At 39.1% G+C, this 15,905-nt stretch overlaps 1 protein-coding gene across 1 annotated transcript; it reads left to right on the forward strand.

The window, feature by feature from the left end:
* The first annotated feature begins 56 nt into the window (after positions 1–56).
* ARMT1 (acidic residue methyltransferase 1) lies at positions 57–12,938 on the forward strand. The gene is made up of 5 exons (XM_034991021.1): positions 57–216; positions 2,295–2,400; positions 2,808–3,052; positions 8,160–8,325; positions 11,187–12,938. The coding sequence occupies exons 1-5, from the start codon at positions 176–178 to the stop codon at positions 11,952–11,954; spliced, it is 1,326 nt and encodes a 441-aa protein (XP_034846912.1). The 5' UTR covers positions 57–175; the 3' UTR covers positions 11,955–12,938.
* The last annotated feature ends 2,967 nt before the right edge of the window (positions 12,939–15,905 follow it).

Below are 15,905 nucleotides of genomic sequence, written 5' to 3' on the forward strand. Positions count from 1 at the left end.
TCTCCTCGTCCTCCCGCCGGCCGCTGTCTGTCTCTTCCACGGGAACCAAATAAAGTTTCTTCATTCAAAAGCACTTTTTTTTAACCCATGCCCCTCCCTTTCTCAGCTCCTCCTCGGCGCCGGAACCTCCTCTCTCCCTGCAGTGGGTGCGACGTGAGCCGGCCCGGGGGAGGTGATGGCTGGGCCTCCGGCGTCTCTCTCGGGACAGGACGAAGGGTTCGTGTCGCTTTCCTCGCCCAGTCCCTCCGCTGCTCTTCCTCCTCCCGGCTTCTGCGGAAAGCCGGGCCTCGTCGGGAACCTCTGGGTAGCCATCAGGGGAGTTGCGGCGGGTCGGGGGCGCGCGGTCCAGCCGTCGGGCCCGGCTCCCCGGCGCGTCGGCTCGGCCTCCTCCTACGGGCGGGGGGCGAGGCGGCCAGGGGCAGGGGGCGAGCCTGCTGGCTGCGGCTGTCCGCCGGGCTTCGGGCTGCGGACTCGGACCGGCTTCCAGCCTTCTCCCTGACTGCTGGGAGCGGACTGTGCACCCCGCCGAAATCCTCCGGTCACCCGGCTTCTCTCTACTGTCCTTGTTCAGGCCTTTTAATAGGCTTGTGTTATAATTTATGTCGAACAGTTAACTTGTCTTTCAAGTGATCCGATGCTGCTGTTTTGTTTTACTCATGACTGTCTTGAGAGCTTATGCCTCCTCTGTCCCCTTTCAGGGTGTTACAGCGGCGTGGCTTGAAGACACACACACACACACACACACTCACACATTCATTCATTCATTCGCACGCACTTTTGGAGGGCTAAATTTTTCTGCAAAAGTTAGGAATCTCAGATCTATCGAGAAATATGTTTCTTCCTATTGCCGTTGAGATTAATTCGTGAGCTCTCAATGCCTGCAGCTTTTCGCTTTTTACGCGTCATGTCACAGATTTCTAGATAAAAGTTGTGGACGACCATACAAAATATATATTTATTTGTATAAATTGAACGGCCAAATTTATATTTGAGATCTGTCTTGCAAAATATTGCAAAAAAAAAAAAAAAAAAGGCACGTAGAGGAAATTGACCTTAACGGGAGTAGATTGAGGCTGGAGAGGCACCAATGGCCCAAAATTGGAGCAGGCACTCATTCAGTCATGCAAAATAAAAGGGAGTGTGTGGAACCTTAAATTTTGAGCTCTAGGTTCCTCTGGCTCTACCTTAGTCCCGGACCTTGGAATTTACCCTCACAAATGCGGGTCTTTGACGAAACTCTGAGGAAATTTAGTACTGTTGACCCTTACACAAGGTGGGGGTGGATTGAGGTTAAGGGCTCTGACCCCCCTCCTTCCCTCTTCTTTGGAAAATCTGCATGTAACTTCTGACTCCCCCAAAACTTAACTACTGTACTTTGTCTCTGGTGATCTGAAGATATAAATGAACTGATCAGCTAAGTTTTGTACTCTAAAAATGCACAGAATTTCATCGCTTACTGAAGTCTTTATAACTGAATCATGCATTTGCTTAAAAATTAATTATATATAAAATGATAATCTGTAAATCTTGATTTTTGTATGCCTAAAATCCAGAGTACCTTAATTTTTTTTTTTTTTTTAATTCAAGTATGCTCAAGTTTTTCCTCCAGCTTTTTTCATTCTTTGACACTTCTAGAAAGTCTCCTGATTTTTTGGTTGGGAGAGTGTGATGGTAACATGCCTTAATTTTGTTTGAGGGCAGAGTAGGATGGATGGAGTCATTGTGCAGGTAGAGAATTCAGGAGAGAAAACCTTTGAAGAGAATTAAAATTGGCTAAGAACAGAGACTAAGAGAAAAGAGAAAAGCAGGTTTATAAATATCTTTCATTTCTGATGTTCTAGCACATTAGAGGTTTTCACACAGTTTTACATCCGTTGCCTCATTTGTCTAAGTATGTGAAGTCACTTAGTAAGTACTAAACCTGCAACAAGAGCCTGTTTGAATTTTAGTATAAATTCTTTGATCCTAATTTCTTTTTTGGATAGATCCTTTTTCTGTCCTATCACATTGTTAAGTTAGTTTCTGATTCAAGAAAATAAAAGGAAGAGGATGGGAAAGATAATCATGGAACAGTCTCAAGGGGAGAATCTGGGATTAGAAGTTCTTAGCTTTCATGACATGTAGCACCAGAAAAGTTTTCGAATTTTCCTGTCTTGATATAATAGTCCAACAATGGTGGCTTACTTTATAATGCTTGTATGAAAAGGAATTTTAATTCAAATGAAACTGGAAGATGGCCAATCTGCTGGTATTAACGCTAAGTAATATACTGTGTATGTGACTCTCTTTTCTAGATCGTTTGCATATCTTACAATTAAAGACAGAATACCACAGATCTTAACCAAGGCTATTGATACATTGCATCGACATAAAAGTGAATTTTTTGAGAAACATGGAGAGGTAATATTGTGTTTTCACTTTAATTTTTTGTTAACTCTTTAACAGAAACACAATAACAGTTTTCTGTCTTTGGTAAGGATCATTCCTCCCTCCTTAGAGTACTCTGGTTCCTTGGAAGAAACTTAAACAAAAAAGGCAGAATAGATAAGACAGGATAATGTGTGTGTTCTTTGATTTTCTACTTAACAATTCTGAATTTCAATGTTTATAATAGTTCGTAAAAGACATAAAATGTAGCTTTGAAATCTAGTATTTTTTTCTTTCTTTAGTTTAGGACTTTAAAAATGTGTTATCCTAGAGGGCTTATTCCTATATGAATTAACTGTTTACATATATAAATTATATATTTAAATATAGATTATTCACATATTTTTTAAGTATTTAAAAATTTTTTCATGTTTCTGCAGAAAGGCACAGAAGCCGAAAAGAAAGCAATTTCTCTTCTTTCTAAATTACGAAATGAATTGCAAACAGATAAACCAATAATCCCTTTTGTTGAGGATTTTGTTGATACTGACATATGGAATCAATACATAGAATATCAGCAGAGTCTTTTAAATGAAAATGATGGAAAACCCAGGTGGTTTTACTCACCTTGGTTGTTTGTAGAATGCTACCTGTATCGTAGAATTCATGAAGCAGTTATCCAGAGGTAAGTATATAACATCAAATAATAAATGTTTAGATGACTTAGTGCTTTTTTGAAATTATAAAATGATAAGATTAAAAATAAAAACCAGTGGAAGCCAGAATTCCATTCAGTAGGTATTAATGGCAGTATTGGATGTTTCCGCAGATGTTACTGATATAAGAGCTTCTTGGCAATTACAACCCAGTTGCCCAGAATAGATGTAAGATAAAATATCTGAGGGTGCCTGGTTGGCTCAGTCAGTAGAGCATGCGACTCTTGATCTCAGGGTTGTAAGTTCCAACCCCACGTTTGGTATAGAAATTATTAAAAATGAAATCTTTAAAAAGATACAATATCTGAAGTGGGAACTAATTAAAAATTCTTATGAAGACTTTTGGAGTAAAACAAATTGTATTGAGCAAAAAATGTCAATTTGAAAAAATTATTTCAGTAAAACGACAGGATAAAGCTTGTTTTGTTTATAAAAATAGATAATATGTCAGTTAATTTGGGGTGAGGAGTCAACAGAACAGTGAATCACTACAGTGTTTTTGCACTATCTTAATTAATTTTTAGCCCTTTTTTTAAATGGCTAGAGACAGATTTTAAAAGTTATATACATATCAAAATCACTTTTTATAGGCTTATTTATACTAATTTAATTTTTCCTAGGAAAAATCTGATACAGAACTGATTTAGAAAGCAGAAGAAAATGTAATGTGGATCATCCTTTTAGGTCACTGGTTACAAAAATACAGGTTTGCTAAATAAGAGGAATTCTTTGGTATCTGTCCCTAAACATAGGAAAGAATAATTAAAAGCAATTGATCAAACCAGCACTAATGGTAAAACAAAAAAATTATTTGGGGAAACAATTTGAGTGTATTCATTAGCTTTTTCTGTTTAATCTTTAGAAATTATTTTTTAATTAAAAACTGTTTTTTAAGATTTTATTAATTTAATTTTGGAGAGAAACAGCACAAGTGTGAGGGGCAGAGGGAGGGGGGGAGAGAGAGAATCTCAAGCAGACTCCATGCTCAGCACAGGCCCAATGCAGGGCTTGATCCCAGGGTCCTGGGATCATGACCTGAGCCGAAACTAAGAGTCAGACGCTCAACTGACTGTGCCACCCAGGCGCCCCTAGAAATTATTTTTTAATGTCACAACTTGTTGTTTTTGCTGAATAAGTGTATTTAATTAAATTAATTGTGTCTCATCCTGCACCCACTGCTGAATAAATGTATTTTAGAACTTTTGCTCTAAAAGCAAAATACACTATTAAATATCTAGCACATTGGCCTGGCACATGGGAAACACCTAAGCAAGACGAGAGCCAATGCTAAGAGCTGTCATGTACTGAACACCAGCTATGTTCCAGTTACTTTGCAGCCCAGTGAAGTGTAGGTATTGTTATGGTTTCGGTTGGAAAAATGGAGGTCCAATGCTGGTAATAAGTTGCCCAGGGTTAACGTGGCTAGGAAATGGTGTAGCCAGTACTTGACCCTGGTCTATGTAAGTCAGCTTAGAGCCCTCATTAAACCATCTTTTTCCAAGTAGTAGATTTGGATGTCTGTCAAGGTCTAAGGAGAGTCTGAAATTCTGGGTGATGGTTTCATAATTCTGGAAAACATCCATGGTATGAGCCAAAGCTGCTGAAGTTTTGAAACACGGGGTGGCTCCCTGCACGGGGTTGGGGGAGTTTGGAAGTTAGAAAGGTAAAAGGAATATGTTTCTGAGTTTGATTTTAGAGGTAGATTGGGTTCAGAATTTAAAAAAATTAGGGTAGAGGTTTACAAACCTGGCTCCACATTTATAACCCAGTTGGGGGAGACTTTTTTGTTGTTGCTTTTTAACATACAGGGTTTGAAATCATTATATTAAAATAAACATTGACGGTTTAATTTGTGTGCGGTGGGACCTGGGCAGCAGTTTTTCTTTCCACGCCTCAGGGAGATTCTGCACATCCTAGATTGATACCTACTGGTTTGGGAACAGCTTGTTAAAAGGGGTCGAGGCAAAATTTAGCTTTAATTTGCAGGAACAAGAATGTTAGTTAGTCATAGATGTAGAACTCTCCTCAGGTGATCTCTGTGGCAGACACTCAAAGTCAGGGAATTTGTACCAGAACTCAGGTGTTAGGTCAGTGTAAGGAAGAAATACCTTACAGTAGAACTAGTACTGAAAGTTTTTAAATGTCCAATTCCGAGGAGGAATTCCTGTCCTGGGCCAGTGATAACTCCAGTGACCAAAGAACGGTTTTTACTTTTCTAGGATCCCAAAGCACACATTGTCTTTAAGACACGTTTATGTTGATTTTGCCCCTTATACTGAAACATAATTTTCTTTGTCAAGATGTATGTTTTAGGGGCACCTGGGTTGCTCAGTCATTAAGCGTCTGCCTTTGGCTCAGGTCATGGTCCTAGGGTCCTGGGATCGAGCCCCGCATCAGGCTCTCTGCTCGGCGGGAAGCCTGCTTCTCCCTCTCCCACTCCCCCTGCTTGTGTTCCCTCTCTCGCTGTGTCAAATAAATAAAATCTTAAAAAAAAAAAAAGATGTATGTTTTAGTTTTTATCAGAGTTAAATAGTTGAGTAATCTAAATCAAGATTCAAAATATCAGTCATATGCAAAATTTAAATAAGTAAATATACTTCAGATACTGAAAAATGAAAGTATGGAGAAAATGGACATTTTAAAGCTTTTATTAAAGTATAATATACATCCAGAACATATCTTAAGTGTTCAACAATCTTTACCAGAAGATGCTTATGTCCCAAGCACCCAGATCAAGAGGCAGAACCTTAGTAGGCCCCAAAGAAGCCTTGCATATGGCCCCTGCCGTTCCTGCCCGTCAAGATAACACTATCCTGACCTGCGTTAGTTTTGCCTGTTTCTAAACTGCATTTAAATGAAATTATATTGGATATAATTTTGTGTCTGGCTTTTTTCACTCAGCATTATGTTGGCGAGATTCATCCGTATTGTTGCATATAAATGTAAATCATCTTCGTTGCTATATCGTATTGTGTTACATGAATATATCGCAGTCTGTTTATTCTATTGTTGATGAATATTTGAGTAGTTCCCAGTTTGGGGTTATTATGAAGAATGCTGCTACACACCTTCGAACACATGTTTTTGGTGAGCAGACACATGTATTTCTGTTGGGTGTATATCTAGGAGTGAACCACCGGGTCATAGTTTGTGCACATATACAGCTTTAGTAGATTCTAAAATAGCAAATGTTTTTAAAATCGGAAATCATATATAAGTATATGAGTTTACCCTTAAATACAAGGAATAAGGCTCATTCTTAATTCGAGGTATGGCTTTAGTGATTTATTAATAAAACATTAGAACAAGGATTAGTGAACTTTTCCTGTAAAGGGCGGGATAGTAAACATTTTAGGCTGTGGGGGCCACGTGGTCTTTGTTACAGCCCCTTGGCTGTGTCCTTGCGATGCAGAGCAGCCACAGATGGTACGGAAATGACCAAGTGTGGCTATGCTCCAGGGAAACGGTACTTATGGACACTGAAATTTGAATTTCATGTTTCACAGAATACTCTTTCTTTCAACCACACAGAAGTATAAAAATCATTCTTAGCTTACAGGTCATACAAAACAGGTGGTGGGCCACACGGGGTCTGCAAGCTGCAGTTTGCTGACCCCTGCACTTGAACCTGTGCATCCAAATAATTTTTATCTTTTAAGTCACCTTGAGAGACTGATTTATTCCAGCAGGGCTGCCACTGCTAAAAATGCCTTTTAACTTTTTCAGAGCCAGTGTACAGCCTAAAAAAGAAATTAGTCTATTTTTTAGTCCTTCATTTTTTTTTTTTTTAAAGATTTTATTTACTTATTTGACAGAGAGAGACATAGCGAGAGCAGGAACACAAGCAGGGGGAGTGGGAGAGGGAGAAGCAGGCCTCCTGCCGAGCAGGGAGCCCGATGTGGGACTCGATCCCAGGACCCTGGGATCATGACCTGAGCCGAAGGCAGACGCTTAACGACTGAGCCACCCAGGCGCCCAGTCCTTCATTTTTGATAAAAAAAATCTATTACTCCATTTCATTTACACACGTCATTCTAGTGAAATTGCTCTGAGTGACTTGGCTCCAAATAAACTCCAAAGGATAGAGATGTGCTATCACTGATAGGACCTTCAATAATGTGCCACAAGTTCTAAAGAAAATTCCCAAAGTGCTTTGAGCAATGGCAGCATCCTTGGAATAAGGGTGTAGCTTCCCAGGGAGACTGGGAGGAGACAGCAATCGTGTGGATGTATAAATTCTGGTATGTGTTTGTTTTTTAAGCCAGTCCCACATCAGTCACATTGTTTTTATCCTAAGGTAGATGACCCTTGGAAAAAGTTGCGAATTTAGAAGATCAGATGATCTGAATGTCTTTTGTGTTTGGTTCTTAAAGTCTATGATGTTCTTATTTATATCTTGCTCGTTATGTTGTTCTTAGGCCAGTATTAATATCATTTGATCTCTCTTTGGACAGCATAAAGCCCTGACACATACCACCATTGGTCAAAACCAGAGAACTACATATATGTGGTCAAAATTTGTTATAATAAAATTTACGTTAATATTTTATGATTTCTCTCAAGTAGTTTTTGGGTTCCCATAGTACTCTGTGTTTGACTCTGTTGGTAATTACTATATTGTGTTCAAATATTGATATTCATAGGTTTGTTTCATGGAACTCTGCCACATTTAGCACCCAAAAAAATGTTTGTTAAACTAAAGCAATTATCTTGAAATGTTGTTTCTTTGTACTTTTGCTCTGGAAACCCTAACTGGGTAATGATTATGGATATATCACTATAATTATTTCAAATTCCAGTAAAATATTTGATTAGGGAACTTCTAACAGTTAACTAAAATGAGTTTGGATATTTATTTTTGTGTAATTTGATTAAATTGATTTATTTTGTGTAATTTGATAATTATTCATTTTTCTGTAACTTGATTTATGTTTCATACAGTATCTATTACCAGTAAGTTTTGAGATTAGAAGGTTCTACTCTCTTTCCTTTAAAGAACTGCAATTACCCAAATGTTAAAAAAAAAGGTACAGAGTTATATAAATGTTTCTTCTATATGTTTTTCTCCTCCTGTAGTCCACCAATTGATGACTTTGATGTATTTAAAGAATCAAAAGACCAAAATTTCTTTGAGTCGCAGGAATCTATCATTGCTTTGTGTACTCACCTACAAGAGGTGGTAACAACCATCAGAGACCTAGATGAAAATCAGCTGAAAGATGAATTTTTCAGACTTCTTCAGGTAAATGTGATAATTGATCTCCTGAGTATGTTTGTGTGTTTAAACAGTTAAAAAATAAAGTGGCATTGACTTAACAACAAAGCATGTGTATATATTGTCATTTAACTTATAATTGATCATTTTTTATCACTTTAGTAATAGTGTTATTCAAGAGCTGAAAATCCACTTAATCTCTGAAAATGAGTTTTGAAATCTCTTCAGCTGGAGGTGATTTTAGTGGCACAGGAGTCCTCTGGCTACATAGCCTCTGTCATTCTTGAGAGAATACTCCACAGTCATTTGGTCGGCCTAGCCTGACTTGGACTTAGATGCTGGTTCTGTCACTTATTTGTTGTTAGACCTGAGGCAAGTTACTTAATCTCTCCGTTAAATGAGGATGGCACCGTATACGTTGTCATTTGACGTGAGAATGAAAGTAGATTCAGTCGTGTCAGCGTGGAGCACCAGCCTGCGGTTATCATCAGGTGAAAACACTCAGGTGGTCAGTGGCCTCTTTAATATGGTTTTATTACATTTTTTCACCAGTCTTGCATTAAGTTTAGTTTTTAATTCTCATTCGAACACATCCTTAAGATGTGTTATTAGAACTATTTGAAAATGTGGGGTTTTACACAACAGTATCCCCAGCCCTCATCTCCCAGAAAAAGTTAGAAACATTTCCAGAAAAAGATGCTATTAGGAAATGCCATGAAGAGAGAGAAAGCAGGGCAGGAGAATGGGGATGTTGGGGGAGATGCAGGGGTGCAGTTTTAAGTGGGGCTGCCAGGAAAGGGCCTCAGAAAGTGACAGGCAAAGCAGGCGAGGGAGTGGGTCACATGCAGGTCTGGGAGAGTGTTCTGCCAGGGTACCTGAGGTGGGGGACTGGCAGGTGCGTGAGAGAAACTGCACGGGGATCCCGCAGGAAATGAGTGAGGTGAGGGGCCTGGAAGGGCCACGGAGGCCTCCTGAGCAAAGGTAAGATTTCCATTTGTACTCACATTGCCACCACTGGGGAGCTATTAGAGCGTTTTCATCAGAGGAGTAACAAGGATGGACTTCCTTCAAGGATTACTTCTCAGGACACACTGAAGGGGTACAAGGCTAGACATTGGGGAAGTCTGTTATTAACATGACTCAGGGAGGGATGACTGGACCAAGAAGAGGTGTTAAAATTTGTCACCGGTATTCTGGAAATACTTTGAAAGTAGAGACTGCAGAATCCTGATAAAACTTTGAGGGCAAGCAGAGTAAGCTGCATGATTAAGAGGGAAAGGCTTATTTTGAGTTTGGAAGAAAAGTTGTCAGGGTATTGTTAAATAATAAGCTTTAGTTATTTCCCCCAGTTGGAACTATCCTTTATGCTTAGTTTAGAATTAAGAAAAGAAAAAAGAAAAGCAGTAACATGTCAATCCTTACCTGTAGCTGGCCCATTGTTTCGGGGGACAGTCTTTGAGTATGTCTTTGTCCCATGAGTATAGTAAGTTGTGAAGAAGAAGGAATACCACTCTTTTCTGTCACCGAATGTGGCCAAGTAAAGGAGGCCAAAGTTGCCTTCCGTTAGTACTCATGATGACTAGCAGGTTAACTTCCTATAAGAAACCTGAAAGTATTTTAGTTTGCAGGGAACGTTGATCTGTTTTTAGAAGCCAGGGAACACCCCCACTGTCCACACAAACGTCTCAGCACCTGCTCTGTCAAACTGGATGCTGGGCCTGTGATGGCAAGGAAAACAGACAATCCTTGCTATCATAGAGCTTGTAATCTCAAGGGAATATAGACAAATAATGGCACAACTCAACACGGAATTACAAACTGGAAGATGGTGCGAGGGAAACGTGCGGGCGGCGGACAGAGACCCTGATGTCAGCTGAAGGGTGCCGTCGCCCACAACGCTGTGTTTCTGCATCAGATGGACACTTCCTATTTAAGCCTCGTACTTAAAAACATCCATTCATCTGTCTTTTTAAAAAAATAATATTCTTAGAATGTGCATTTTCCTCTTATTTTGAATCACACGAGGTAGAGTCTGTTTTGGCTGATATTTATGGAGTCTTGGGTGTGTTACTTAAACGTATCATGTCACCACTCATAGTAACTCTACAAGGTAAGTGCTGGTATTATGTCATTTTTCCATTGTGGGACCTGAGCCTTAGGGAGCATGTATACTTTACCAATGGCTGTTAACTGGAAATGCTGGGATTTGAACCCACATCTGTCTGATTCTAGAGCCTGTAATCCTAAACATGTAATTTAATTATAGCTTAAAAAGGGGGGCTATGTACCATTTTCTATAAAATAAACTTGAAGTATTATTTCAATTTAAAGTGGAGTAATAGATGATTGGATTTGGAGGGGTCTTTAGACATCACATTGCCCAATTTCTTTATTTTTCAAGTAAGAGACCTAAATCCCAGAGAGTTTGCCTGGTCCTAATGTTATGCAACTAGTAAAAGAAACTGAGCAGTTTGGGGAGGAATGTGAGGAGGGAAAAGGGAACTTACTTTTCTCTTGACTTTGGATTTTTAAATAAACTTTGTAGCCTCTTTTTACAGTGTGATCATATTCTAGTATCTGCAAGATGCAAAATCATTCTGATTTAAGCCATACAGATCGTTAACATCATTCAAACCAGTGTTTTAGAAAAATTTTTACATAGTGACCAATTAAATGTTTCATTGTCTTAACCTTGTTTATACATGATGATGGAAACACAGTCTTTGCATTATTAGAGGTGTAGATCTGGTGGATATTTTATATTAAGCATGTTGTAGAAATGAATTTTATGAATTGTTTTAGCAACCTCTCCCCCCACATTTTACACAATAGAGTTTTTGTTGGTTATTCAAAACAAGGGTAAAAGTTTTATACTTTTTCTTTTTCAGATTTCACTGTGGGGGAATAAGTGTGATCTGTCTCTGTCAGGCGGGGAAACCAGTTCTCAGAAAACCAACATAATGAATTCTTTGGAGGAACTAAAACCTTTGATCTTAGTGAATGACATGGAACATCTTTGGTCACTGCTTAACAACTGCAAGAAAACAAGAGGAAAAGCATCTATTACCAGAGTAGATATTGTTCTGGATAATTCTGGGTTTGAACTTGTTACAGATTTAGTTTTAGCTGACTTTTTGTTGTCTGCTCAACTGGCTACTGAGATCCATTTTTATGGAAAAACTATTCCGTGGTTTGTGTCTGATGCTACTATCCGTGATTTTAACTGGTTAATTGAACAAGTGAAAGGGTCTAATCATAAGTGGATGTCCAAGTGTGGGGCTGACTGGGAAACCTATATTAAAGTGGGCAGATGGGTTTACCATGATCATATATTTTGGACTCTGCCTCATGAATTCTGCGTAATGTCTCAGGTTGCTCCTGACTTGTATGCTGAACTACAGAAGGCACATTTAATTTTATTCAAGGGTGATTTGAACTATAGGAAGTTGACAGGCGATAGGAAGTGGGAATTTACTGTTCCATTTCATCAGGCTCTGCGCGGCTTCCATCCTGCCCCTCTCTGCAGCATACGAACCTTAAAAGCTGAGGTTCAGGTTGGGCTGTGGCCGGGGCAGGCTGAACAGTACATAGCCTCTGAGCCCAGCTGGATGACCACTGGCAAGTATGGGGTATTTCAGTTTGATGGTCCACTCTGACTTGCTTTAGGAACTCAAGTTGTGTAGAGAGAGATGACAGACACTTCGCATCCCCAAAAGGAGTGTGTGATTTGAGTCCCATGGCTGCTTTGCATCAGCTCTGGGGAGCTTGGCTTCTCAGTGTTCATTTCCATATGCTCTGGATGCTTTCTCTTTGGGCATTTTGCCCCACTACATTGTTTGGGCGATAGATGGATTGAGCTAGTTATAGACATGTACGTTTATGTTGGAATTTTAGTAATTTATTTCAAGTTAAATGCATCATTTCAAGTGGTTTTAATGAACTTATTTTTAATTGGTCAGAAAGTAAAATATAAGAATTCTGCTTTTAAAGTTAGTTAACATTCTTTTAATGCTATGCTGCATGGTATTTAATATTCTAGGAAGCATGGGATTTTATTTAACTTGTTTTGAGGCTCTAGAAATAAGGGCTCTGTGAAGACAAACATCTTAAATGAAATAGGCTTTGAAAAGAGAGGCATTTCTTAGAACTGTGATACTTGAACAATGAAAGTAAAGATTACCTCGTAAGTTAATTCTAAATTTTGTTCTCCTTGAACTTTATTTCATTTTAAATAACCTGTTTAATTTGCACGCATTCGTATTTTGATTGACCTGTGCAATGGATAGCAGGAAACTCAAAATCAAACAGAATGAAACAAATGATATTTGAAGAACTGATGCCCTTTACATTCTATTTGTGATATCCATAACCAACTGAAATATATTATTTTAATACATAAGCGCTTTAAATGAACAGATTTTTAGATTGTTCTGCAGTTTTTTAAAAAATGCTTTAGATAGAAAAGATTTTTGTGCATTGAATTTGCAGTACTAAGTTAATTTTTTATATACTTACCAATTTTTTGATGACCACTAGATATTAAAGGCTATAAGTTTCAGTCAGTTTGCTTTGAAACTGAAATCGGTAATAAACCTGGAAATGTTTTCTTGATGGTATAATAAAATGAATTGTACTGAAAATCTTTTTGGTTTTATTTTCCAGTGGGAGAAAGTCAAGAAGGGAAGATTAAATATGAGGTCTATGTAATAAAGAAACTGATAATGTGTATTATACATGTTGCCAAAGCAGTTCTTAAATTATGTCACTTATAAATGAGGTTATGGTCTATGTCCTTGCTAAGTGTTTTTAAAAAGTTTTGTAAAATGTTTATATAAAGCTGCACATTTTGAATTTACTCTTATCTACATGTGTTCCTGTCTTAAACATTAAGTTACTAAAACAGTGAGCATATTAGAATTGTTTGTAGATACTTTCCAACATAAGTTAAAACACGACTGTATATATGTATTGACTTCATAGCCACAGTGTGGGCTATGGTGTAATATATTACATTTTCCAGAGAATGGATTTTTTTATCATGTTTTTTTTCCTTTTAAGATTTTATTTATTTATTTGAGAGAGAAAGAGAGAAAACAAGCAGGGGGAGCGGCAGAGGGAGAAGCAGCCACCCCACTGAGCAGGGAGCTTGACATGGGGCTCCATCCCAGCACCCTGGGATCATGACCTGAGCTGAAAACAGATGCCCAACCGATTGAGGCACCCAAGCGCTCCGTGTTTTTATCATCTTTTATTAAGAACATGAAATTCGGATTTGTGAAGAAATAGTTCACTCTCTCCTATAAAAGCAAGGAAGCAAATGAGCAAGCAAGAAAAGTAGCACTATGGGAGAGGAAGTCGGTTCAAGATGGAATTTTAAAAAATACTTAGTGGGGTAGGACCCACCTGTAGTTTAACTGGTTCACTTTTTTTTTTTTTTTAAGATTTTATTTATTTGAGAGAGTGAGCGAGCGAGAGAGCATGAGCAGGGGGTGCAGCAGAGGGAGAGAGAAGCAGACTCCCCACTGAGCAGGGAGTCCACCATGGGGCTCAATCGCCGGACTCCGGAATCATGACCTGAGCCAAAGGTGAGCCACCCAGGCACCCTGGGTTGACTTTTTTAAATTGAAGTTTAGCTGGCACACAGTGTTACATTAGGTTCAAGTGTACAACATAGTGACTGGACGAGTCCGTGCGTTATGCTGTGCTCACCACAGGGGTAGCTGCCATCAGTCTCCAGATGTCGCAATCACAACCCCACTCCCATTCACCCATTTTTCCCATCACCAGCAATGCATGAGGTCTCCAGTTTCTCCATATCTTTGTCAGCACTTATTATTATCTGTGTTTTTTATTATAGTGTACTACTGGGTGTCAAGGGGTATCTCACTGTGGTTTGGATTTGTATTGCCCTAATGACTAATGGTGAGCATATTAGAGCATATTTGCATGTGCTGATTGGCCATTTGTATATCTTCTTTGGAGAAACATCTTTAATACCTTTGCCCATTTAAAAATTAGATTATCTTTTTATTATTGAGTTGTAAGAGTGTCTATATATTCTGCATACATCTCATCAGATGCATAATTTGCAAATATTTTCTCCCATCCTGTGGCTTGTCTTTTCTCTCTTTCAAATTTCTCTCTTTCTTTCTTTCTTTTCACTTTCTTGATGGCATTGTTTACAGCACAAAAGTTTTCTATTTTGATGAAATCCTTTTACCTACTTTTTCTTTCATTGCAAAGCCTTGGTTTTTTTTTTTTTTTTCTCTTTTTTTTAAAGATTTTATTTATTTATTTGAGAGAGAGAGAATGAGAGACAGAGAGCACGAGAGGGAGGAGGGTCAGAGGGAGAAGCAGACTCCCTGCCGAGCAGGGAGCCCGATGCGGGACTCGATCCCGGGACTCCAGGATCATGACCTGAGCCGAAGGCAGTCGCTTAACCAACTGAGCCACCCAGGCGCCCCAAAGCCTTGGTTTTTGAACTACTTCTTTTTTTTTTTTTTTTTTTAAAGATTTTATTTATTTATTTGACAGAGAGATACAGTAAGAGAGGGAACACAAGCAGGGGGAGTGGGAGAGGGAGAAGCAGGCTTCCCGCTGAGCAGGGAGCCTGATGCGGGGCTCGATCCCAGGACCCTGGGATCATGACCTGAGCCGAAGGCAGATGCTTAACGACTGAGCCACCCAGGTGCCCCTTGAACTACTTCTTAACATCCCCTTCAGGGCCACTGAAGTGAGAGACAGAAACACCCAATGGTTAGGGCTCTGCCTACAGTCTTCTGCTCTCCCACTTATTTCAACCCAGCAGGATTGGCCCTTCTTTGACATAGCTCCAGAGTAGGATAACAGGGAAAGCTGAGGCTCTGGAGTCCACTGGGCGTGGGGTTGAGTGATCTTGGAGAAAGTTTCCCAAAATAGCTCCTGCAATTATTTCAACTGCAGATACCATACTTGGTTAAGTATGAAGTAAGTCCTGGATAAAGCAGCCATTACATTTCATGCAATACATTTTTATCAAGACGTAGATCCAGTATCTTATATATATTATGATGGAAATATGGAAGAAGGGAAGGTAAATAATTAGGGGAGGATGGTGGTTTATACTCTGTGGATTTATGTTACTTTCCGATTAAACAGATGAGGGGATCCAGCTTTTATTCCTATAATTTTTTTTTAAGATTTTATTTATTTATTTGAGAGAGAGAATGAGATAGAGAGCATGAGAGGGGGGAGGGTCAGAGAGAGAGGCAGACTCCCTGCTGAGCAAGGAGCCCGATGTGGGACTCGATCCCGGGACTCCAGGATCATGACCTGAGCCGAAGGCAGTCGCTTAACCAACTGAGCCACCCAGGCGCCCTTATTCCTATAATTTGAGGCGGTATTTTGTGTTGGATAAAATGCAGTAATGTTTTTGAATCTTTATCAAGCCCAAACCCGTGTTGTTCAACCTCAAGGTCCTGTTTCTATAAAAGAAATAACCACCACAAAAGGCAATCTCAACATAGTTCAAACTCTTTACTTACATTTTATTTAAGAAAACTCCAGAGTGGATCAAAAACATAATTCAGAGTTATACTTAAAGATTTTTTTTTTTTTTTAATTCATCT

Source organism: Mirounga leonina, unplaced genomic scaffold (genome assembly GCF_011800145.1).
Source record: "Mirounga leonina isolate KUSES-001 unplaced genomic scaffold, KU_Mleo_1.0 Mir_53, whole genome shotgun sequence".
In the NCBI taxonomy this organism is placed as follows: domain Eukaryota; kingdom Metazoa; phylum Chordata; class Mammalia; order Carnivora; family Phocidae; genus Mirounga; species Mirounga leonina.